Source organism: Helianthus annuus, chromosome 15 (genome assembly GCF_002127325.2).
Source record: "Helianthus annuus cultivar XRQ/B chromosome 15, HanXRQr2.0-SUNRISE, whole genome shotgun sequence".
NCBI lineage: Eukaryota > Viridiplantae > Streptophyta > Magnoliopsida > Asterales > Asteraceae > Helianthus > Helianthus annuus.
The window spans coordinates 99,999,109-100,025,131 of NC_035447.2; the positions used below are offsets into that span (position 1 = coordinate 99,999,109).

Here is a 26,023-nt window from a genome sequence, read left to right on the forward strand (position 1 = left end):
TGTTGATGATGATCGGACCTGGATTGCCAGAGAAGGTGGAGTTACCGAAGCTGTGATGGGTGTCAGGAAGACTTTGGGTAAGAGAGGGAGTGTATTGTAGCTTCTAAAGTAAGACCGGGGGGGGGGGGGGGTTAAAAAGGAGTGAAAGGAGTCAACTTTGGGTGAAATGACCATATTGCCCTTCACACCGTTAAATAAGTAAACGGTCAACTGACGGAAGTTAGTGTCAGGGTTTTAATTATGAGCAATTGAATACGTCAAGGATTGGAGTGTTGATTTTTTTAAACAGGGACTGAACTTGAGAGCGGATGTAAACCTGAGTGACTGAAACTATACTTTACTCTATTTATAACTTTTATACATTCATTTCATGTATTTATACTTCAATTTCAATTATTTATACTTCCATATAATATATTTATACATCTATTCCATATACTTATACCTCCATTACATTATTTTTAAGCGAAAATTTTAGTCCAACTTTGGTTTCGGTTATTAACCGAAAATAACCCAACCGAATTGTAAACCGACAACATAACCAAATAAACCAAATCGATTAACCAAAAACCAAACAATTAATAAAATAGATTAACCAATAACTTCGATTTTAATTTCAGTTAATGCTAATAATCGAACCAAACATAACCGTTGACGCCAACACCCCTAAATGTGGCTAAATCCCAAGTCCCAACCCGGCTCAAGATTGTGGACTAATGTCGAAGGCGCGCATCCAAATTTCATAACCCAAAATCATCCCCCTCCCTCCCGCCTCAACAATTCAATTTGAGATTTTGGGTCAAAACCCGAAATCCCCCACAAATCCCTCGAAACCCTCATCCCAATCAAGCAAGTTCCAGACTTTCCATAAACAAGTTGGCATCAAGGTCAGTATCTCCATTCTCACTTAATTAGATTCTCAATTTCTCATGCTTCAAATCTTTAAAGTAACAACTGTAAAAAAATCGTGCTTTTAGGGCAACAAATTGAATACTACTTGCTTACTTATACTATGAGTGGACAAACACCTCGATCTGCGTTAGGAGATGTAACGAATCAAGTTGGGAAAAGAGGGTTTTCGTTAGCTTTTGATTTAGATGTGAAATCTGCAAAAAAAGAATGTAGAAGAGTAGATGAATGTAAAGAAAATAATAATAATGAGGCTGCAGAGTGTGTTTTGCGGGTTCATTCCGGCGGTGAGAACGGTTTATGGAAGGGGGGTATCGTAGAGAGTGTGGATAAGAATGTGTGTGAAGTTAAGGAACAATGCCCACCAGGTGTTCGACAAAATGCTGCAGTTACGTCTTCTGTTGTTAAGGCTGCTGATGTGGCGAGTGACGGTTGTCAGCACGCTGGTGATATCGGTTTACCGAAGGGGGATATTGTAGAGTGTGCGGATCAGATTGTGTGTGAAGTTGAGGAAACATGCCCACCAGGTGTTCGACAGAATGCCGCAGTTACATCCTCGGTTGTTAAGGCTGCTGATGTGGTGAGCGATGGTTGTCGGGACACCGAACTGGTGCATGCGATCGCATTGGATGAAAATGGGCCTGATGTGATTGTGGACGATGAAGAGGATGAAAGAACTGAATCTGTAGATTTAGCGTTAATTGAATCGAAAGGAGTGGCGGAAAATGACTTGGGTGTGGATGATCTGAATGATGTTAGCGTTGATAATTTGGGTTCAAGCAAAGATGAGTATATTGATTGTACAAGATTGCTCGAGTCACAAGAGTCAAAGTGTGGTTTAGAGCGATGCGTTGGGCAGACGGGTGATGGTATGTCGAGCGCGTGTATGGACATGATCAAAGAATGTTCTTGTTCTTTTTGCATGAAAGGTGGTTTTTTTTAAACTTTTTATTTATTTAGTTTACATATGTAATTAGAGTTCAATAAGTCTTTGGAGTCTTATAATGATCTGATTATCAGCCGCTCAACTTTGGTCGGATCTACACTATGAGGATATCAAAGGCCGGATAGCTGGTGAGTCAGTGTGTAATTGATTGATTTCAAGATATTGTTTTTTTATATTTCTCTTTTTTTTTTGTAATAATTATATACTTGTGTGTATAGCAATAAAAAAGAGTCAGAAAGAAGCGACAATCTTGGTCAACCGAAACAGCAGGGATGTTGCAAGTAACTTTGGAAAACTCTCAAACTTGGAATCAGATCTCACGGGCCGATGGAAGTCCCTTTTTCTTCATATGGAGGATATATTTGTTCGTGAGGGGACCCAACTTGTAAGTCAACTCTTTTTGCCTCTTGCTTTAGTTTTTATTCTTATGATTTTCGTTGGAAGCTGTCTTATGTATTGTTCATTTGATGATTTTGAAACCATTTTTACGTGTATGCTCTATGCAGTTATGCGGACCGATATTTGAGACTTAAAACACTAACATTTAACACTAAAAATTAATAGTCAAGACTTAAAACACTAATGGCAGCAATAAGAAGAAAGATGAATGGTAGAACTAAGAAGAAAGGTACTGATTTCGGGAAAATCGGTGATATATCGGTCAATATCACTGATAATATTGGTATCGATATTCTGACCGATATTTAATGCCGAGATTTTACATGGGGACTGATAACCGATATATCACTGATATTAACTCCATAGGTTATGCCATACGTAGTTTATCACCTATTTTGATTTAAATTACAACTCGTGGATCATGACATACAACCGAATATTGTAAGGCGTTATCTTTTTTTTTATATAAATACTTTTTCTCTAAGCGTTAGCGCAAGAAAATCATCAACAACACTTCTATAATACACAGATGAGTTAAAATATTAATTTAGGAGACTAAGAATAGCATATAAATGAAATCAGAAGGAAATTACACCATACTAGTATTGTTCAATTGTGAAAATTTGGAATGTTTATAATGAAGAATGAGTGAATTTGCATAGATGTTATCTGTTTGTATAGTGACTATGTTGTCAAAAGCACATAAAGCGCGTGCCTAGGCGCTCGGGCGCAGTGAGGCGCACCTATAGCGCCTGGTGGTAGCCTAGGCGCAAAAATGGTTTTTTTTTTGAGAAAACGGTGCTGAGGCGCAGTGGATAAGCAGAAAAAGTGGGAAAAAACGAAACCGAGTGCATGCAAAAACTGCCTGCCTCACGCGGGCCCGGGTTTTCGGAGCTGCATTCGTGTCCACAAGATGTGCGGGCACGCACGAGTTCAACCAAAGTCCAGCTTAGAAACTCATTTTTGCTACTAACTATTAGCTACATGATCTTAAATGGCATATATAATAGTTTTTTAATTTTATATGTGGAATCTTATTTATTTTCAAAGCATAACATATTTTTTATATTTTTTTTCTCTATGTGCGCTTTTCTTAAAAAAGCCCACGCTTTTTTTGCGCCTTGCGCCTAGGCTCCAGGCGAGGCCGATGCGCCTCGCCTGCGCCTTGCGTCTTTGACAATCAATGTAAACTCTATTCGAAAAAAATGCATTGTTTACTCCACAACTCTCTGGTCATTGTAAATATTAGTGGTAGAAGGAAACTTATTGCTAAAATGTTTGAAGCATGACTATAAACGTCGTAAACTTATTTGAACAATATTCATCAGCTTGCGCATCACTGCACCAAACTGGTTTGGAATATAAAAAAGAGTTTTACAAATACACATAACCCTTGAACAAAAAAAAAAAAAAATTGAACCTGATGATGACATTATATTTTTTTTTGCCATTTTCCCATAGCAAGATCACCTTCATACCGCTTAATATTACTCGTGGTTTGATTATTAGTCAAAGTTTCAAAGTAAACACTTTACTCCTGTGATTCAAAATCAGTTTTTATTTATTTCATTTTTTATAAACTTTTGTGTTCATGTATGAATTTTGCAGGAAACAAGCTTATCTACATTGAAAGAAGTAATAGATGATTGCAAGACTGATTCAGAGAAAAACTAGTTCTCTTATGCTCCATCCATTTTAATGCTAGTTTTCCGAGTTGCGTGTGCTTCTGCAGCTAAGAATTTGAAAACCGAGGTTTAGTATTCGCTTTATTTTTGTTGACTTAACCGTTATTTGTTGTTTTCATATCTGTAGTGGAATGTGTTACATCCTTTGTTCCAAAATAAACATCTCCGTGTTCATTTAGAATCTTTTTTATTTGCAAATAGTATTTGTTTCTACATGTTATCCCATCTTTAATCCACCATAAGTCCTTGCACCTTCTACTGCACACATACATATGTATTGTTTCATATGTGAGTTAATTTTGACTATAAAAGTAATATTATTTCAGGCATCATCTATTTTATGTTTATTCTGTCGACACATCACATTCACATCTAGTTGATGTGTGGCGGTTAAAGATGACTAACTAACCGCCACACATTGACGTATGTCAATTTAGCTATAGGTAGGTGTCAACGGAAGCAATGGGAATGGACTCTTTGGTACTTTGATTTTCACTATTGCTAGCCTTGGAACTTGGAAGAAAGGTTGAACTAATCTCACTAATTATTATATTATAACTAAATGCTGTTAAGGTCGATAAAATTATTTCAAGATTGAATAGGGTCTTATGGGTGCAATTAAGTTCGAGTTGCAAACTCTTAAGTTGATTACTTGATTAGACTGCCTGGTCATATACAAGGGATCAAGCTAGCTGTGCTCATAGTACAACCAATAAAAACAATGCCTTGCTCATGCTTTGATGAGTTGATCAAATGGGTAAGTGACCAAGTCAGTCATGGCACCAACTGTCTAGCCATGGCGACCATTTAACTCTCTCTCTCTCTCTCTCACACACACAAACACACACTTCTTCTTCTTCTCGTGGACGTTTCCTTTTAAAGAGACGGTTGCGAACAGGCGATCTCCATTGTTATCATAAGTATGTTGTATAACAACTGTTGGTGGAAGACCAAATAATGAACTCAGTGGATTTATTAATATCCACACCAACCATTTGACATCATTGTGTTTGTGTGATGATATTTTTGTATATATCATGCACATATATTTGTTGACACCAAAATTCTCTTGAGTTATAAAAAACTACTTATAAGTTGATAAAAATTAAGACTACATATTCACCAATCTATAAAGTTCTTATGCTTGACGTTGACATTAGAGCAATTTACTCTGTTTTTATTTAGGGAAATTACCAAAATGTTGTTTGACCAACATGATTTACCAAAATGTCACCCTCATGCGTCCTTGGAATGGCGCCTCAAGCATGGGACGGCGTCGATATGTCAGCTATTGCGTCCGTTAAGGTGGTGTTGACACGTGTCAAGAATCATGGATTGAGTCGACGGCTGACGCATCAAAGGCAAAACGGTGGCCGATGCGTCGGGCTGACTCCTCCTAGTGGTTGATGCGTCGGGCTGACTCCTCTTAATGGCTTGGCTGACTCCTTGTTTTGGCTTCGCTGACCCCTCATTTTGGCTAGGCTGACTACTACTCGCTGTGGCTCCGCTGACCCCTCGTTTTGGCTAGGCTGACTCCTCAAATTTTATTTTCTTTTCCACATTTCTTTTTAATTTTACTTAATTTAGATATCTTATTATTTTGTCGAGTCAATAAATACGCAACCTTATTGTCCGGTTCTTAAAAAAAACGGTTTTCCAATGGTGGCTTGAGATGCATCAGCTTATTTAATTTAGGTATTTTGTCAAGATTTTACGCTCCCATCACAACACCGGGGAGGGGGTGGGGTGGGGTTGGGGGTTAATACTAGTTTACTTTAAATAAAATCTAAAACTCAAAAGTGACAAGGAATTACTTTAGAAAAATCTCAATTTGTCAAAGGAGGAAAAGTGGTCAACTTGTTTGAAACTTTGAAGAGTAAAGTCCTATTTGAGTCCTTGTGGTTTGTGCAGTTTAACCATTTGAATCCAAAAACCAAAACTGTCTCGATTTGAGTCCCTGTGGTTTCTAATTTTAACCATTTGAATCCAAAAGTAAACAACATCCAAATCAGAAACATTTGGTTTTTGGATTCAAATGGTTAAAATTAGAGACCATAGGGACTCAAATGTTTAAAATTTGAGACCACAGGGACTCAAATCAAGACAGTTTTAGTTTTTGGATTCAAATGGTTAAACTGCACAAACCACAAGGACTCAAATAGGACTTTACTCAACTTTGAAATAGGGCATCTAAGAGATGACATAAAACTAGCCAAAAAGTGAGTAAATAACTTTGTCAAAATTCACTTCTAGTACTTGTTAAATGGAATGCTCATTGGGAATGGCCCAATGGTGTTGGTGAATTAAATAAGGTGTAGAATAGTAGGAGGTCATGGGTTCAATCCCCATAGTGTGCAAGTTTAGCCATTAAAAAAAAATTGTTAAATGGAATGCTCAATGTATGAAAAAACGCTAATGACATTTGTGGTCTTAACCAACAAAATCCATCAATTTTGTGAAAAAAAAAAGAAAAAAAAACTGTAACCGAATAATCATGGTCGATAAAATGTTCAATCGTGCATCCATCAAGCGAACCTTGAGTACTTGTCCAAGATAAAGTTTTAAAAACTCTAATACACCATTATTCAAACAAAATAAAAGTCATATCTTAGGGGGTGTTTGGGATTGCTTATTTTGGTAACTTATTAACCATTCTTCAAACAAAATAAAAGTCATATCTTAGGGGGTGTTTGGGATTGCTTATTTTAGTAACTTATTAGCTTATTGACTTTTTGAAAAGTTAAAAAGTGTTTGGCATGAGATTATTATTATTATTTTTTTGAACGGCAAAAAAAAAAAAAAAACAAAAAAATCAATAAGTCACTCCATTGTAACTTATTAACTTTTCTAAAAAGTTATAAGTTGTTTTGAAAAGCTAAACCAAAGCGTTAGGAGAAAGAAGTGAAAAAGAAAGGGAAAATTACAATTACAATATGACATGATAAATTGATAACCGTTTTCGGTGCAAACCTACTTGATAATATTTTCTGACCCGACCCGACCCGGTTGACCCATTTTTGTTCTAGTTTTATTATTATCCCCATATCCTTATCTCCAACAATCCTTTCACACAACCAATAACCAAGATGCTCACCCTCTCTTGTGCTTCTTCAACCTCCACCATTATCACCCCCAAAACCACCTTCACATCTTCACCCATCACCCGCAAATCTTCCTTCAATGGCGTCAGAATCTCTCACCTTCTCCCTCCACCCGCCATTCGAGCATCAACCACGCGCCAATCGGTTGTCATGATGGCCAAACGAGAAGAAGAATTGAAAGAAATTAGGGCTAAAACCACTGAAGAAATCAATGATGAGATTGTTGACCTTAAAGGTGAGCTTTTTATGCTTCGTCTTCAGAGGTCCGCTAGGAACGAGTTCAAGTCCAGTGACTTCCGTCGGATGCGTAAAAGGGTATGCTTTATTATTATTTTTATTTTTTTATTTTTTTTAAAGATTTTTAGGGTTCTTGTTTTGAATATGTTGAACATTGAATTCTTATTTTTGACAATCTGATTGAACAATTTGAGGGTTTTTATTTTTTATTTTTTATATATATAGTTGGAGGTACATTTCATGAGCTGAACTCAAAATTTTGAAATCCAAACAGGTCAAATATCTGGGTTTTCATTTTTTATTTGTGTAATTGGAGTTAGTTAGAACTCAAAATTTTGAAATTCAACAGGTCAATCATCTGGGTTTTTTTTTTAATTTTTTTTATTTAATATTTGAGGTACATTTCATGAAGAACTCACAATATTGAAATCCAACAGGTCAAATATCTGGGTTTTTTTAATTATTATTATTATTATTTTTTTTAATATTTGAGGTACATTTCATGAGTTGAACTCAAAATTTTGAAACCCAACAGGTCAAATATCTAGGTTTTTTCTTATTTTATTTTTGATATTTGAAGTGTTTTTAATCTTATGTTTAGGGGATATGGTTAGTGCTATTATAACAATATATGCAGCATTGTAGATTTTTAGGATTAAAGGTATTAGAGTTAACTGCCATTTTCGTACATGTGGTTTGTTCATTTTTGCCATTTCAGGCCAATTTTAAAAAAAAATGCACCAATTTTAAAAAAAATGCACCATTTTCCTCCCTGACGTACTGGAAATGTGTGACTTCAGTCCAAAAATTAAAACCCAGTTAAGTCAGACATGTTAAATGAAGGGTATTATTGTCAATTCTTATATCTTTTATTCTCACCTTATTTTATGAATTGACAACAATAACCTTCATTTAACCTGTCAGACTTAACTGGGTTTTAATTTTTTGACTGAAGAGTGGCACATTTCCATTATGTCAGGGAGGAAACTGGTGCATTTTTGAAAATTGGCCTGAAATGACAAAAGTGAACAAACCACAGGGACGAAAATGGCAGTTAACTCAAGGTATTAGATTTGATGGTTTAAGGGTATGTTTGGCAAAAGTGGCTGGTAGCTAGTAGCTGTAGTTTTTTAGATATATTTGGTGTTTGGCAGAGTAGCTGGAGCTTTTAATAAAATGTATAAAATGATCAAAATGGACATAACTAAAAATTTTAAAAGTTTGTACATTAAAAAGTTCATTATCTTTAGAGGTTAAAATAGTCATTTTTCCCTAAAAGCTTGTAGCTCCTTCTAAACGCTACTACTAGGGGCGTTCAACCAAAAGCTTCAACCTCCTAACCTAAAAGCTTTAAGCTCCTTCAACCAAACAAGTCTTTTTATTAAGTAGAAGCTTTTTTTTAAAAACTTAAAGCCATAAGCTCCTAAAAGCTCCATGCCAAACATACTTTTAGATGGTGTCATCCTGGAGTTGTTGTAGTTTTTGAAAAGTTTTGAATTATTGCTGTTCATTTTTTATATATATAAATAAATGAGGGGTGTTTTGATGTTTGGTTGAAGCTGAGGATAGTTAGCTGATTTTTATATTTATTTTCAGAATTTAGAGTTGCAGTAACCAATATTGTAGCAGATTCTATATTACTCCCTTATTTAGGTTGCATATTTGGCTTTTAGAGTAAGTATTTGTAGATAAGTACATTTGTTTGTGGAAATTAGTGTAGAGTTTTGTGCGAGGCTTGGTTTTAAAAAGCGCAAGGCGAGAGCTTCACGTACGGGAAGCCTTGCTTTATTTACAACCAAATAAGCTTTATGTACAAGCGGAAGTTGCATCTCTCTCGTCCCTTTGACATACCAGCCTTTTTATCAAGTAAACCAATCCGTTCATAATTTCTTCATTGTTTTTACGTATCAGTCTCCTACATATCCTAATTTTGACCAGTTTTTTCATTTTTTATTACATATCACAGTTTTACTCATTTGGCGTTTTTTTAAATAAATCTTTTAACTTGATTGCCATGATCATGGTTGTAAAAATCCCGACTAGGCGCTGACTAATCTCCTACTAATCACAATTAATTCTGATTAATTCCTGTTAGATGAATCCCCGATTAATCGTTAGTCCCCACCCCACCGCCCGACTAGCCACCGCCCATCGCCCGATTAATCCATTCATAATTTCTTGATTGTTTAAAACAAATATCCTCTAATATTGGTCATTAAAAGTGATGTTACATTCTTGGAATAGATGGTGCCGTAGGATCCTTACTATAGGTTTTCAGGTTGTACACATAAGTTATTTATATATTAAATCGTATATAGAGGTTTTACAATCTAAATTTTACGCGTTCAAGGATTAACATTTATACATTGTAGTAAATATTATCTGGAACTAAATTAAAATTAAAAATATTATATAAATACCTTGCGCCTCGCCCTTTTTAAAACAAAGGGACTGGGTAAAACGCAGCTTGCGCTGGGCAAGTGGCCTTCAAAATCATAATCTTGTTAGACCCGTACGGGTTTACGTCTAGATTTTTTTTATAAAAGAGTAAATTACGATTTTGACCCCTGTGGTTATATCACTTTTACCCTTTTAGTCCAAAAATGAATCTTTTAACATTTGAGCCCCCAAGGTCTTTTTTTCTAACCCTTTAGGCCCCCAACGTCTTTTTTTCTAACCCTTTTGGCCCCCAACGTCTTTTTTTCTAACCCTTTTGGCCCCTAAAAGTAAATGGATGGGTTAGTGTTAGGGGCCAAAAGGGTTAGAAAAAAAAGACGTTGGGTGCTCAGATGTTAAAAGATTCCTTTTTGGGCTAAAAGGGTAAAAGTGATATAACCACAGGGTCCAAAATCGTAATTTACTCTTCATAAAAAAAGCTGATAATAGCATATAGTATATCCATGGTTATGCATCTATATAAATAAGGATTAGGATAAATTAAGTATTCTTTCTTGATTTGATAAAGAAAGAATTAGCAACAAAAGAATTTCCTGAAAATGTATTGTTTTTAATTGATGTGAATTTTGATCTTCATAGGTTGCTCGTATGCTGACTGTTAAGCGCGAGAGAGAAATTGACGACGGTATTGGGAAGAGGCAGTCAAGGAAGCTTGACCGGCAATGGAGAAAAAGCATTGTACCAAGACCGCCTCCATCTCTGCTAAAGTTACAGGAAGAAGAGGCAGCTGAAGAAGCCAAGGAATCTGCAGCATCGGCCTAAGTAGTCAAAATGTATGTGCCTCGTGTTTTTTGATTATCGCGATTACAATTGTAGTCGATTTAGATCTCTAACTTCAAGAGTATAATTTATCAATCTTTGATTATCTATCGCGTAATGATTGTATCTTTGTATTCAAATGGTCATGTTATTTGTGCATTGTATATCATATTCCTAGATTCTGTTTTGGATTTGGTAGCAGTATATGCATTAGTGAATCCACCAAACAATGCTCGGTATTTACATAATTACATGTAGCATATGCATTTGAATACTTTAAAAAATTGTGAAGATTCAATCTCGGGGATTAGAGCATTCACATCCAATCCACCATATTTTCACCCTAAATTACACTAAAAAACACTATATTTTCTCTCTCCTTTTCAATTAAATAATATTTTTTATACCTTTATCATTACCTTTTCTTTCTCCTTCACTCACAACCATTTTCAAAATATATTAAAAAATTATAAGGGGGTGAACAGTGTCCCCCCAAATATACAGATGAACAGTAACATTTTCTCTCTCCTACATTCACAACCACTTTTTATACTTTTTATATTTTAAAAACACCACCCACACAATTTGATTATTTGGATGTGAATGCTCTTAGTCACCGCATTGGGGAAGAGGAGAGAGAGGGGATTAATGGTGGGGCCCACTAGGCAGGCCTAGTGTTTAAGTGCAAAAGGGGGAATGAAAATGGGAGTTGACATCGCATAAGATAATTGGTCAAAAGGAGAGTTTACCACTCCCCCATGTGAGGAGCATCGTATTGCATTCACAAATGCATAAACTAAACTATGTTTGGAATCCACAAGTAGCATGGCATACAAGTAGTATATCTTGCAATTGTTGGGTTGAAGACCAGCCACTCTTGAGCTTTCCTTGTTTGGAGTGGATATAGAAAGAGAGAGGCACCCGGTTTGTCCGTCGTCTTCTTCAACTCTTCCTTCCTACGCTTTAAAGTTGATGCACCTAAAACATCATAAATAAAAATAAGAGTACTCTTTGTTGCCTATCAGTGCCTAATATGTCGGCACAACACGTGACACTCTTTTGTCAAGCCTTGGTATTTGATAGTATTAAGCGTATTAATAAAGGAAGCTGTTTTATTTTTCAATTAAAGATACATGTACCTTTGTAATTTTATAAATAGGTTTTTTTTAGAATTAAATGTTTTAGTTATTAAATTTCAAAAATAGATTATAATCTTTCCATTAGTTAGTATTATGTATTTTATATAAATGAGATGATTTTTTAAATAAATAAAAGTGATAATGATGTAATAATGAAGTAATGAAAGTTAAGTTGGCACGTAACAAGGTTAACAAGAAGATAATATAATGAAAAGAAAAGGTAAAGAAATTAAAATTCGTCCGATCTCACTACCTACCCCTGCCACCAAACCCACCCGACCCGACCCGACCCCACCCCCACCTCACCAAACTACTACTACTACTCCTGTGCTTTATAAATTATTCCAATCCTATTCACCAACTAGATATAACCCCCAGGCCACCCACCCCACCCATGGCTGCTGCCCAATTTTCTTCTGGCATTTCTTCCTTCACAAATCACTCTCCAGCAATCGCTTTTGATTCTTCACTTACATCCGCCAGTTCCATCTCCTTTTCTAACAACCTCAACCCAACTCTTCTTGCAATCAGGTACCTACCTATTCTTATCCACTTCTGATTCATGATTAGGTATTTTCTTATGTTAGTTAGGGTCAATCAATTTGTTGTTTATTGGCTTGGCTTGGCTTGGCTGCCTGCATTGTGTTGTATAAATCACCAGACTAGAGATATTAATGCTTGATTTGATGTTTGATCAGTTAACCATTTGGATTCAATTTGTGCTTGATTTATAGTAGATTATGATATATATCTTGCTTGATTTAGGTGTCTATTAAAATTTAGGCTTTAATTTAAACTATCCAAATGAGCGAGCCAATGAGCCGGTTAACGAGCAAGCCATGAGCAAAGGTTACCTTGGCTCGGACTCGGCTCGTTTACAAACTGAGTCGATTTCAAGGGAGCCACAGGCCGCGTGTTTTTTGAATTGACCTATTTAAGCCCAGTTAATCACCAACTGTGTAGACAATGATCTAAAGCTATCTTCAACCACTCTATTTGGGGTGTGGATTGTGTTCGATGCCCTATTAATACCAAGTTTTGCCGCCCGAGGGTCAGCGGACCCCCCAGACCCCCTCTGGTTCCGTCCATGATACAGTTTCTGGCAAAATAGGGCCTTCCCTTAATTGCTTTAAAATTCTAAAACATTATCTACTCTTACATTTTTTTTTTTTTTTTGGAGTAGATCGTTGGAGACTAGAAGACATCACAAGTCCTCTACAGTTTGTTCAGCAGTAACAATAGACAACAATTCCGAACCCATGGAACTTGATACCACTCTGAGCCCTAGAGTCAACTCCGTAAAGCCTTCAAAAACAGTGGCTATAACCGACCAAGCAACCGCACTTGTAGAAGCTGGTGTTCCCGTCATCCGTTTAGCTGCTGGAGAACCTGATTTCGACACCCCGGCTGTTATTGCTGAGGTGGCTTATCTAATAATATCCGTCTATTATCCATTCAATAAACCCTTTCAGTTGCCTTAGTTAAAATCGTTATCTTTTTTATTCTAAATAGGCTGGTATAAACGCAATCCGTGAAGGTTACACACGGTATACTCCTAATGCGGGTACCCTGGAACTACGGACCGCAATATGTAAGAAACTCAAGGGTAAGTTCCATCATATGAGTCATTGCGACAATGAACGAGTTATCGGTATTGATTTATAGTTTCTTTATTAATATTTTCTTTATCTATTATTGTAGAGGAGAATGATCTTTCGTACACACCCGACCAGATTGTCGTTAGTAACGGGGCAAAGCAGAGTATACTACAAGCAGTCCTTGCTGTTTGTTCACCAGGAGACGAGGTCGGTCAATTGCTGTTTACTGTTTGCTAACACACACACACAAAAAAAAAAAAAACAAACAATGATAATAGAAAAAAGAGTAAAATGCCATTTTCGTCCATGACTCCCTAAGGTTTGGCCAGTTTTCCGACTTTCGTCCAAAGTTTTGTTTTTCCGTATTTGGATCCAAAAAGTTTAAAATCTTGACATTTTCATCCGACTCGTGAACTCCATCCATTTTTTCCATTAAGTCAGGGGTGTTACCGTCTTTTTATACATTTTTTATTAAACAAAAAACACAATAAGAAATAAAGATCCACCTCTGTTGACTTTATTTCTTATAGTGTGTTTAGTTTAATAAAAAAAATGTCTAAAAAGACGGTAATACCCCTGATTTAATGGAAAAAATGGATGGGGTTACGAGTAGGATGAAAATGGCAAGATTTCATACCTTTTGGATCCAGATGCGGAAAAACAAACCTTTGGACGAAAGTTGCAAAACTGGCCAAACCTCAAGGATGAAAATGGCATTTTACTCAATAACAAAAGTTTAAGATAGCATCGCATTTCTCTTACAATCATCATCCATTTTCAGGTTATAATTCCAGCTCCGTTTTGGGTGAGTTACCCTGAAATGGCGAGATTGGCTGACGCTACACCTGTGATTCTTCCTGCAAGCATCTCCGAAAACTTCCTGCTCGACCCGAAGCTTCTTGAATCCAAGATTACCGAGAAGTCAAGACTGCTAATTCTTTGTTCTCCATCTAACCCAACAGGGTCGGTTTATCCTAAGAAATTGCTCGAAGAGATTGCTCGCGTCGTTGCAAAGCATCCAAGACTCTTGGTAAAACACAACCCAAATCGACTCATTTATAAGTAACCTTCTTTTAACTAGAATCGTATTTTGTTGGTTCTGTTCAGGTGCTTTCTGATGAAATATACGAGCACATAATATATGCGCCAGCTGTCCACACGAGCTTTGCATCTTTGCCTGGAATGTGGGAACGGACGCTAACAGTCAACGGGTTCTCTAAGGTATGCAGTTGCATTATCGATTTCGTTTTGTACAATGCACGCTAAAAGTGTATTATTTTAATACTAGAAGGGTGCCCGCGGGAAACACAGGCACTCGTTGTTATGGTATAATTTAAAAAAAAAAAATATTAAGATACAAAAAAGTTATGACCGTTTAAAAAGCGTGGGGTAGTTAGTCTTTTATAAGAGGATAAAGTGTAAATACTAACTAATTATCTATAATGTTGTTAAAGATGGGAGTTAAAGTGTAATTAAAATGAGGGGATTAAAGTGTAATTAGTGTTGAAAGACTAATTTACCCTCATTTTAGGTTGTACGTTATGCATTAAAGCAAAAAAAGAGTTGTTTGGATATCTTAAAATGTCCTTGTGTACATTTGTATAGGCTTTTGCAATGACTGGTTGGAGACTCGGATATATTGCCGGTCCTAAACACTTTGTGGCCGCGTGTAATAAAATCCAAAGTCAGGTACATAATGTCACATTAAACCTACTTTAAGGATCATTATTCGTTTGATCTTATTGTTGAATATAATATCTTTTTCATTGTTGGTTCAGTCAACTTCAGGTGCAAGTAGTATAGCTCAAAAAGCTGCGGTTGCGGCTTTAGGAATGGGTCACGCAGGTGGAGAAGCCGTCGCTCATATGGTCACAGCATTCCGTGAAAGACGAGATTTTTTGGTCTCGGCGTTTGGTGAATTAGAAGGTGTCAAAATGTCTGAACCTCAGGTATAACTGTCTTTTTGTTTGTGAACGTTTGCGTGACCGTCTATTTCTTATTAAAAAACTAAATAAGAAATATCATTTTGTTTGTTTCCATCAATCCCTGTTTACAAGTATTGCCACTGTTGTCAATAGCGAATAGGGACAATAGCGACAAGCTACCTATATGCTACGTAGCAATAGCAATGAAATAGCGGGCACTGTTTCATGTTTAGCGATATAGGAGAAGAAAATTTTAGAAATATTTTACATGTATATTTTATCAAAAATAGCTAAAATACGCATATAAATAGTTAAATATGCTTCTTTTTTCAACCGTGAAACAAAAATCCCTAAATACAGTTTTATTTCAGTCACTATTTATATTAAAACAAAAAACAAAAAACCCTAAAAGTCCGCTATTTTCCCGCTTTTAATTCGCAAAACATCAGATAGCGCCAACGGATCGCATCGCTACGCAAAACGCTATATCGGTCTCTATTACCGCTCTTAACAACCCCATAGTATGTGTTAGGGGCTGTTTGTTTACCTCTTAATGAGACTCTTAATGGTTCAGACGTTCAACACTTAATGGTTCAGACTGTTTGTTTCATGAGCAAATGTCTGAATGGTTTAGACATTTGCCTCTGAATGGTTAAGCATTACACTGAGTCTGAATGATTAAGGCCTCTAATCTGAATTGGTTAGACATTTGCCTCTGAACTGTTAAGCATTATACTGGCTCTTAATGGTTCAGACCTCTTAGTGATTCAACACTTAATGGTTCAAATCTCTTACTGGTTCAGCACTTAACCATTCAGAAGTTGTCAAACGGCCCCTTAGTCTGTTAGAAACTTAGAATATATCAGGGTTAGGCGCATTAGTTTAGTCCGTTATTGGTGGGTTCTTGTCTCACTGTATCTCTCTCTCTCTAAATATGTGTGTATATGTATATGCACACATACATATACATTGTATCATACAAATCATATACACAATAAAATATCTCTTTGACCTTCACAGTATTATGTTGGTTCTAATACTCGTGTTACGCAGGGTGCTTTTTACCTCTTTCTCGATTTCAGCTATTACTACGGAACCGAGGTTGAGGGCTTTGGTTTGATAAAGGATTCCGAGTCTCTGTGTCGGTATTTTCTGGAACAGGGTCAGGTAAATAATTCGTATTTATATAGAATCATTTTTTGTAGCTTTCATCACTAGAACTTTGCTTTACTAAAATGACTAAAATACCCTCCATCAACATACACAACTAACTAAACGCATCTCGTAACTCGAATCAAACTATCATGTTCAAATTGGTCGAAAAGAGCCCAAGTATTGGGAATTTTAATATTTATTTATTATTATAAGTTTATAACCTTTTGTTTTATTTTCCCAGGTTGCCCTTGTCCCGGGAGATGCGTTTGGGGATGACACCTGCATCCGGATCTCTTATGCAGCATCGCTCTCGACCCTACAGGCGGCTGCTGAGAGAATCAAGAAAGCTATCCTCACACTCAAGTCTCCGGCATCTGTCTGATCGTCTTCATATACTCCCAGACCGAGTTAATATTTCAAGCTATATATTAAGGTTACGGGAAAGTTGTCTTTTTGCATATGCAAGTGATTGTGTGCTTTGCATGTAATGAGGTTTGTATTTTTCTTTGATAATAGAAACTTTAGATTGTTATGTTTGAACGTAAAATGTATATTGATGACACACACACGCGTGTACACCCACCACGCGCGCCCAGACACACTTATGTTATCCTTGTAAATATTAATGATTGTATCATTACCGGCAAAACTCTAGCATTAGTGACTGACTTGATACACCGGTTCTTCAGATAGTTTTAGACTCAAGGACTTGAGTCTTGGCAATATAATTACATAAGTTACATATATAGGGTAAAGTTCTTGTACAAATAATCTTAACATACTAAACATACAAATTGAAGGAAAACTCAAAAAGACAAGGTGACATTTTTGTAATTATCAATAACTATCAAAGTTACTCTACAAATATACCTAAAAAAACCTAACCACTCCCCCCACCCCAAAAAAACCTAACCCCCCCCCCCACCCCCCAAAAACCTAAAAAAAACCTACCCCCCCCACCCCCCAAAAACCTAAAAAAACCTAACCCCCCCCCCACCCCCAAAAACCTAAAAAAAACCTAACCCTCCCCCCCCCCCCCCCCCACCACCCAAGCTAAAATGCTAAAAACTAAACCCCCCAAAAAACCTAAAAAAAATCTAAAAAAATAAAAAAAAAACACAATTTTTTTTTTGCTAACGAAATGTAGCGATTTTTTAATAAAAAATGTTAAAAAAAAATTTTGTGTTTTTTTAGGTATTTTTGGTTGTAACTTTGATAGTTGGTGGTAATTACAAAAATGTCACCTTGTCTTTTTGGGTTTTCCTTCAATTTGTATGTTTAGTATGTTAAGATTATTTGTATTTGATCTTTTGCCTACATATATAAACAGTGGCGGACCCAGGATTTTTTTCCTGGGGGTGCGGAAATTTTTTAAAGATTTTAGACCCCTAGCTATATAAAAAAAATCGGTTCATAGCGGGTCGGATCGGGTCATGTAAAACAAGTAAACACAAACAAACAAAGTTTCATAGCGGGTCGAATCGGGTCGGGTCGGGTCCATTTCAATTTTCAAACAATCAAACCCTAGTTCCTAACTTCCTATCATATTAACAAACAAAAAAACATCAACATTCAAATCATCCCTACTTCTATTTCTTTTAATAAAAGAACAAAAAAACTTATCTAAAACATACATTGGTCTTTAATTAGAAGAATCCGACGAAAAAAGTGGCTCAACCCCTTTCCTCTTGAGAAATAACGACATAATTTCCCTACTCATTGATCTTTCCTAATCCTATCACATACAAAATAAACAAGGATCTTCAAGTGTTCAACCATAGCACATGTTCGTTAATTTTCAATTTAAAATTTTGAATTTCAAGCCCTAGTATTGTTATTTACCAACCAACAATCATATAATCAACAAAACCACCAACGATTTGGGTTTTTATTTTTTTTTTTATTTTTTTTTATTACATGGACTGATTTTGTTTAACAAAACTAGTAGTTGGAATGGGGCTTGAATGGGTATTAAGTTATTGGGCTTGATGGATTGAATTTAAGTTTTATTAAAGGGGTTAGTGGACTAACTTGTTTACATAAATTGATCGGGTTTCAATTTGTGTTCACAATTTTTTTATACAAATTCCTAACATTTTCTTTTTCTAAGGGGTGCGGACGAAAATTTCCAAGGGGTGCGGTCGGGATTTTTCACGAAAAATACCACTAAATTTTTTTTTTCAAGGGGTGCGGCCGCCCGCCCACCCACCCCATAAAGTAGGTCCGCCGATGTATATAAATAATTGTTTTATATAATTCTAGATTATTTTGCTAATATTGAGAAAAACTTGTATAACATCATATTCAATGTTATGACATATAGTTCAATTCATCACTGTCAAATTCGCGGGGAGGTAAACTGCATGGGGATAGCCCTCTTCGTCAGGTAGACCAACTAGACGAGACGAGGAAGCCCAAAACATTATACCGTTGGTGTTCGAAACCAGACAGAGAGCAGTGCTACATAGTGTACACACATGTGGCTAATGGTGTGTGTTCTTTGTAATAATTAGTTCCCACATACTACTCATGACATTCTCATGAAGTATTCCTAGGGGCGTTTGGTTCGCATGAATTCAATGGAATTTAAGTGAATTGGAATTTGAATTCCATCTCTTAATATGTTTGGTTTACAGAATTTGATGGAATTGGAATCTCAATTCCAATCTTCATGTGTTTGGTTGACAATGTAATTTGAATTGGAATTAGCATGAATTCCTTTAAATTCCTTTATGTGAAGGACTTCAAAATCCTTCCTGTATGTGAAAGAATTAAAGTATTTTCATTGGAATCTTTAACCGTTTCGATCCGTACCGGTTTCGATCCGAACCGTTTCGACACGAACCGTTTCGACGCGAACCGTTTCGACACGAACACGAACCGTTTCGACGTGAATCATTCCGGCACGAACCGTTTCTACGCGAACAGTTCCGACCCGTACCGTTTCGAATCGAACCGTTTTGACGCGAACCGTTTCGACCCGTACCGTTACGACGCGAACCGTTTCTACACGAACCGTTTGACCCGTGCCGTTTCGAATTGAACCGTTTCGACCCGAGCCATTTCGCCCCGTACCGTTTAGTCGCGACGAGAATCGAATAGTCAAAAGGTTATTGAGCTGTTTTGACTTTTGACAATCAAGTCAACACCCAATAAACGTTCAGCACTAGCACTATGATTTAAGAAATGAAAATCATGCTCACAATCATATTGACAATCTAGCCCGTTCTCTCAAGGAAAAAAAGGAAAATTGTCCCGACTCAATTTCGACACGAACCGATTCGACGCGAACCGTTTTGACCCGTACCGTTTCGATCCGAACCGGGAATTGTGGGTGACGCGGTGATGGATTCCAATTCCAGTTGGAATGTTTAAATTCCAAATCCAATTCCCTTAAATTCTAATTCCTATACAAATTCCAATTCCAATTCTAAAACATTCCGTGGACCAAACACCCCTAGGGTATGTAAATTATGTAGGAATCTAGAAGGGATGAATAAGTTCTTTTAAGATTTTATGAGGCTTTTTTAGAAATCCTTTTATCGTTAATAAAGTAGTTCTTGTGAAAACTTACATATTAATAAGCAAAGAGTTTAACGTTTAAAAAATGATATTTTATGTTTAATAATGTTTGTTTAAAAGTTATATGCTACTTTCTCAAATGATCTACTTCATACCTTTCACCATGCTGTAACACATGGTAATGTGGTATGGTCTTTTTTTAATCATCAAAAAATAGGTTGTTAACTTTAGACATGTAAGCACCAAGAAAGATGTTTTTAAAGTTTTTGACAATGCAAGCATAAAATAAGAACTATTACAATGGTTTTCCAATTTCCACCATCTAAAAATTCCTATTTTGGATCTATTTGCAAGAATTTAAGAAACCAAAAATAAAACTGATACGATGTTATAGAAGCAATAAACTTTGAAGTGTATAAAGTATTCAACAAGCTTTGCTTAAGGTTACGTGGTGATGGACCTCCCTTCCATCACCATCCTCCACTTCACTGCCATATCATCACCCATCCCTTCCATCACCATCTTCTACTTCAGTGTCATATCATCACCACTTCCACTACAAGCCTATGCATTGTGGTGATGGTACTCCACCTTCCCTTTCTTATTTTTTTCTTTTTAATTTTTTAACAAATAATTTGTTACTTTATTTTGTTTAACAATTAATAAATAAAATTAAGAGTAATTACAAATTTTATCCTTTATGTTTACACCTTTTTGCAGGCGGTGTCCTTTAGCGCACAAGTTAACAAGTTCTGTACTTAATGTTCCAAAATCTTGCACGTTCTGTCCTTTAGCCAAACCCAGTTAGATTTTTTGGTTAAGTATGGTCATGTGCCTTGCATATGAGGGCATTCTTGTCATTTTACGCTTTCAGGGGCTATTTTGTAAAAGAATTTTATTTGAGGACTATTTTATAACGAACTTAAAAAGATAAACTCTCTCTCTCTCTTCTCTCTCTTTACCACACAAACATTTAGGGTTCATACAATGATATTTTCTGTAAAACCAGGGGCGGACCTACCTTAGGGGAAAGGGTAGCCTCTGCTACCATTTGGCGCTCCGGCGGTAGTGTAAATTTTGGAAAAAAATTTGACATTTTTTTAAAGTTTTTTCGATTTCGTTACTGCTTTTTTCATAAAACGTTACCGCTACAAAGATTTTCTAGATCCGCCACTGTGTAAAACAATGATTCATTTATTTGTTGTTGAGAGCAAACCTGAAACGCAGGCCCGGCTTTGTGGGCTGGGCAGCCCGGGCAGACGCCAAGGCCCAAAAGGTTTAATAAATGACTTCAGTAACAAAAAATGAAGATAGTTCAATGGTTAAGATACTCAAATTTGAAAACCAAGGTCATGAGTTCTAAACCCTTCCTTTATATTTTTATTTCCTAAACAATTTTCAGTTAATCCCATGCATTTTTTATTTCCTAAACTGTTTTGAACTATCAATTCACTTAATTAATTGACTCTTCGATCCTGTTAACAAGATGATTATATGATTAATTGGTTAATGTTTTGGGTTATAATCTTGAGGTCATGAGTTCAAACCCCATGATTAGGATGTCATATTGTGGTTTCTTGATATATATTTGATGAGTTTATATTATACCAATTTTTTTTTGTTTTGCCCGGGGCCCAAATTTGTTTTATCATTCTCGGAGACGGCCCTGCTGAAAGGGAACAAAAAATGACATAATTTACGACCCTGCACAAGAACTACGAAAATAATCTTCGAGTCTCCACAGAAAATGAGGGAGCTTTTCTGCTGATACAGGGCATTCAGAAACCATAGTACTAGCTAAAAGATTAGTAACATTTTCTTATTCATTCGAAAAAAGAAGTATAGATCAAGACCAAACACCAAAAACTAATTATTGAATATACTCCAAATTTTAAAACACCTCATCATATACAGATTCCACCAGTTTATAAACCTAATTAAGCAATTAACACCTGATTGAAAAAAATAAAACACCAAACCTGAATCAACTTTCAATAATTTCTTACAACATAACCTAAAACAAATTGCAATACACATTATATTTCTCACAACAATATGTCCAGATTCAAATCAATTAGTTAATAAACAACAAATTAGGGATGAAACTTTTAAAAAAGTAACAAAGCACATAATAACCTAATTAGTCCACAACTGTTTGTCGTCACTGGCAAAGAATCGGAACCCTCCACCTGCATGCAATGGTCACAACTTTGTCGTCACTTCAAATTCCACGAAATTCAATTAGCAACACAAAACTTTGACGAATCAATAATAATCGGGCAAGGTGGTTTTGGGAGGGTGGTGGCGGTGGTAAAGAGAGAGAGAGAGAGGCGAGTTTCAATTACAGCAGAGAGAGAGAGATTATATTTTTGTTTTCTGTTTTTAAGTTTATTACAAAATAGTCCCCAAATAAATTTCTTTTACAAAATAGCCCTTGGAAGAGTAAAATGTCAAGAATGCCCTCATGTGCAAGGCACATGACCATACTGAACCAAAAAATCTAACTGGGTTTGTCCTAAAGGACAGAACATGCAAGATTTTAGAACATTAAGTACAGAACTTGTCAACTTTTGCGCTAAAGGACACCACCTACAAAAGGGTGTAAACATAAAGGACAAAACTTGTAATTTACTCTAAAATTAAACATTCATTCATATTAAAAAGAAAAATTCACAATTAAAAAAAATCCTCAAGACCCCACTTTTTTTTTTGGCAATTTTATCCATTTTTGCCAACACATTCCGATCTCTAGGCGGAAGTGACTCGATGTTTGTTGCCATTAACTTGAACTCTTCCCGCTCGGTCACTAGTTTCCCCAAGTTTAGCTTCTCCAATTCCCTCTCGGCCGCCTCTTGAGTATGTTTTTCTTTCATCTGAATTCTCTTCGCTTGTTATTCGTTAAATTCAGAAAACTTGCCCAATAACTTATCTATCTTCAATTCACTTAAAGACTGATTTTTTTAGATACATCCTTTTCTGCTTTGTCCCTCCCTATTGGGCGTTGCGATTCCAGAACTTCTAGCGCATCATCATGTAACCCGGGTTCGTCATTAATATTAAAGTTGCAACACACATCCAAAGCACTAGCATTTTATTTCCCCAACTCCGATGTTCTAGACCTTTTTGCCATTGCAACCTCGTTGGGCACCGACACTCACTTGGAACACTTAACCAAGATTTCCCACGCCCCCACGTGACGCACCTTTATGTTTCGAGTGGTATTTGGCCATAGCCAATCTAAAAACTTCATCATCACTTGCCCCACTTGGTCGATGGACGTACAAATTCTTGTAATAACTAGCAAAAAATTCTACCATCGTGTTCATTCTCGAAACTTGGAGCCGACGGAATCGACACCTCGGTATGGTTTACGTTGCACCAAGGCATGAAATTTCTTGGTAACTGACCTCCAAAAGGTATCTGACGTTTGACTGTGACCTATGTTTGTTGTGGGAAAAAAATAATAAGTTAACAAGTTAAATAATTATATATATGTAGAAGAAAAAACCTACTTTTGGACATGTAGAAGTATTGCACCATGCTCGTGTCAATGCCTCCTCCTTGATCTCTGTCCATGTTTGACCTCTTGATTTGCTTGTAAATTCTTTTTTATGGAGTCTGGACGCTTCCTTTATTTTTTTTCTTTGATTTGATTGTAAAAGGGGTTTTCTTATAAGATAAAATGTTTGGTTTTTAAATTAAAGTTGTTAATTTAGCCAAAACCATAAATTAATAAATGTTTATTAATTTAAAAAAAAGTTCGCGATTGATCAGTGCATTTTAAGTTATCTATGTTTTCTATTAATTATGTTAAAAATGCATTGATAATAGTTTAAAATATATTTGTTTGATGTGGTTTTATCATTATGCGGATTAAGATGAAAATGAGCTAAAACAATTGAAAAGGAATGTTAAAAATTAGTCATGATTAAAGCTCTTATATAATATAAGATGACGACTGTTTTGGTGACAATAAAACAGATGTTAATAACTAAATATGTAACTAATTGGGTGGTGATCCATTGATAAAAGCAAAGTCTTTAAACATCTTAGGAGAAGAAGGTCTTGGGTCAAGTCCCACAAACAACGAGAGTAAAGAAATTTGTCGTTCAAGAAAAAAAAAACTAAACATGTTTATAATCTTCTCAATATAATATTAGAATAACACCTAGTAATGTAATTAAATACACGAGAATAAATAAAAAAAAAAAGAGTTTAATGTCCGAATAGTCCCTGTGGTTTGCCCTTTTTTCACCTTTAGTCCCCTAACTTTCTAAAATTACAGTTATCGTCCCCAACTTTTTAATTTTTATTCTCGGATAGTCCCTATGCCTAAGATCAGTTAGTTTTCTCAGTTAAGAGGGCGTGAAATGACAAAAATACCCTTTCTCAGTTAAAAAATAAAGATGGCCCACTATCATCTTCTTCCTCCTCTCTCTTTCTAAAACCCACCACCATCGCCATCGTGAAACATAATCCCCAAATTGATCAGACCTGATCCCTCTTCCCGTCTTCCTTTGAAACCCTAATCAAATTGATTAGAGACCTGATCACATAATCATCTTCACACATCCATCAATTTCAACAAAAATCACACGATAAACACATACTTCACGTTAAAACGAGCTCAGATTAGAGAATTGGTGGTCGGAATCCAGAAAACCGACGGAAATCTGCGACAGAGAAGGCACTACCTGTTCGAATTTCTCCTTAGAAGGCGACAGAGAAGGCACCCCCGGTCGGAATCCACATCATTTTCCGGTGAAAAACTTGTTGTGTTTGTGTGTGTGTGAAATTGGGGTTTTATAAGGCTTTAAGGGATTAAATAGTGGTAGCAACGATGACTTAAGGTGTTGGGTTGTTTGGTTTCATGTGGTGGTGCTGGTGTGGGGTCGGAACTATCAGATGATGGAAGATTTGAAAAATGAGAGGATGATCGAGTTGTTGGGATGTTACTATTGATTGTGAATTGTTGATCTTATGCATATGTGAATTTTTTTATGTTGTTGACAATTTGATCTTGCATACACATTCTAGGATTTTTGAGGATGTTCAAAAATATAGTTGAATGACAACCATATAAACTGCAGACAATTTGTTATATGGTAGGGTTGAAGGTGGATTGAAGGTGGTGGTGGTGGGTTGAAGGTGGTGGCGTTGGTAGTGGGTTTTAGAGAGAGAGAGAGAGAGGGGGGAGGAAGAAGATTAGGGTGGACCATCTTTATTTTTTATTTTTTTTATTGTTCAGGGGTAATCTAGTCATTTCACACCTTCTTAACTGAGAAAACTAACTGATGTTAGGCACAGGGACTATTCGGGAACAAAAATTAAAAAGTTATGAACTATAGCTGTAATTTTAGAAAGTTAGGGACTAAAGGTGAAAAAGGGCAAACCACAGGGATTATCCAGGCATTTAACTCGATAAAGAAAAAAATAAACATGCTTATAATCTTCTCAATATAATATTAGCATAACAGTATAACACCTAGTAATGTAATTAAATACATGAGAATAAATAGAAAACTAAAAGGTGTTTTTGATACTTATGCAAGTGACATCGAGAACTAGATTTGAATAAAATGGATTCTTAATATTATAAAGTGGGGTCAAAACCAATTGAATTACAATGGACTATTCGAGAAATCCATATGGGCTTAGCTTACTAATCAAATATATTCTATTTGGGCTGGAAATCTGGAACAGTGGAGCATGAAGAAAGTTGATTGGCAGAGATAAAAAGAAACATAAAGACAAGAGTAAACCGTTAAAATGGTCTTTAAGGTTTGATCACTTTTGTAACTTTAGTCCAAAACTCAAACCTTTTGAATCTGTGTTCCTGTGGTTTCAATTTTGTTGTCATTTTCATCCAAAAGCAAAATCTGCTCATATCTTTCGGTTAACATCCGGGTTTTCTTTGTCTTTTTCCTTCCTTTTAATGAAGAGCAAAATGGTCAGATTTTTTTAATTTGTTATAATAAAACGTTAAAAGGTCATTTTGCCCTTCATTAAAAGAGTGGAAAAAGACAAAAAAAAAAAAAAAAAAAAGAGGATGTTAACTGGAAAATCTGACAAGATTTTGATTTTGGATGAAAATGACAACAAAACTGAAACCACAGGGACCCAGATTAAAAATGTTTGAGTTTTGGACTTAGGTAGCAAAAGTGACCAAACCTCAGGGACCATTTTGGCAG

General features: G+C 36.0%; 3 protein-coding genes across 4 annotated transcripts; all 3 read left to right on the forward strand.

The window, feature by feature from the left end:
* Window positions 1-711: 711 nt before the first annotated feature.
* Window positions 712-4,154, forward strand: LOC110911988. Its single transcript, XM_022156650.2, has 5 exons — window positions 712-887; window positions 978-1,838; window positions 1,930-1,983; window positions 2,074-2,240; window positions 3,863-4,154. The coding sequence occupies exons 2-5, from the start codon at window positions 1,013-1,015 to the stop codon at window positions 3,926-3,928; spliced, it is 1,113 nt and encodes a 370-aa protein (XP_022012342.1). The 5' UTR covers window positions 712-887; window positions 978-1,012; the 3' UTR covers window positions 3,929-4,154.
* A 2,833-nt stretch (window positions 4,155-6,987) lies between these two features.
* Window positions 6,988-10,684, forward strand: LOC110911987 (50S ribosomal protein L29, chloroplastic). Of its 2 annotated transcripts, none has more exons than XM_035984730.1 (2): window positions 6,988-7,355; window positions 8,257-8,409. In XM_035984730.1, exons 1-2 carry the CDS (start codon window positions 7,026-7,028, stop codon window positions 8,392-8,394), a joined length of 468 nt encoding a protein of 155 aa, XP_035840623.1. In that variant the 5' UTR covers window positions 6,988-7,025; the 3' UTR covers window positions 8,395-8,409. The 2 variants fall into 2 exon arrangements, with proteins under 2 accessions (XP_035840623.1, XP_022012341.1); XM_022156649.2 differs by lacking the exon at window positions 8,257-8,409 and adding an exon at window positions 10,314-10,684 and having other exon boundaries at window positions 6,990-7,355.
* Window positions 10,685-11,968: 1,284 nt separating this feature from the next.
* On the forward strand, window positions 11,969-16,985 carry LOC110911986 (bifunctional aspartate aminotransferase and glutamate/aspartate-prephenate aminotransferase). Its single transcript, XM_022156648.2, has 10 exons — window positions 11,969-12,163; window positions 12,816-13,053; window positions 13,145-13,238; window positions 13,334-13,437; window positions 14,012-14,260; window positions 14,338-14,451; window positions 14,836-14,919; window positions 15,009-15,179; window positions 16,209-16,322; window positions 16,552-16,985. Exons 1-10 carry the CDS (start codon window positions 12,027-12,029, stop codon window positions 16,690-16,692), a joined length of 1,446 nt encoding a protein of 481 aa, XP_022012340.1. The 5' UTR covers window positions 11,969-12,026; the 3' UTR covers window positions 16,693-16,985.
* Window positions 16,986-26,023: the final 9,038 nt, after the last annotated feature.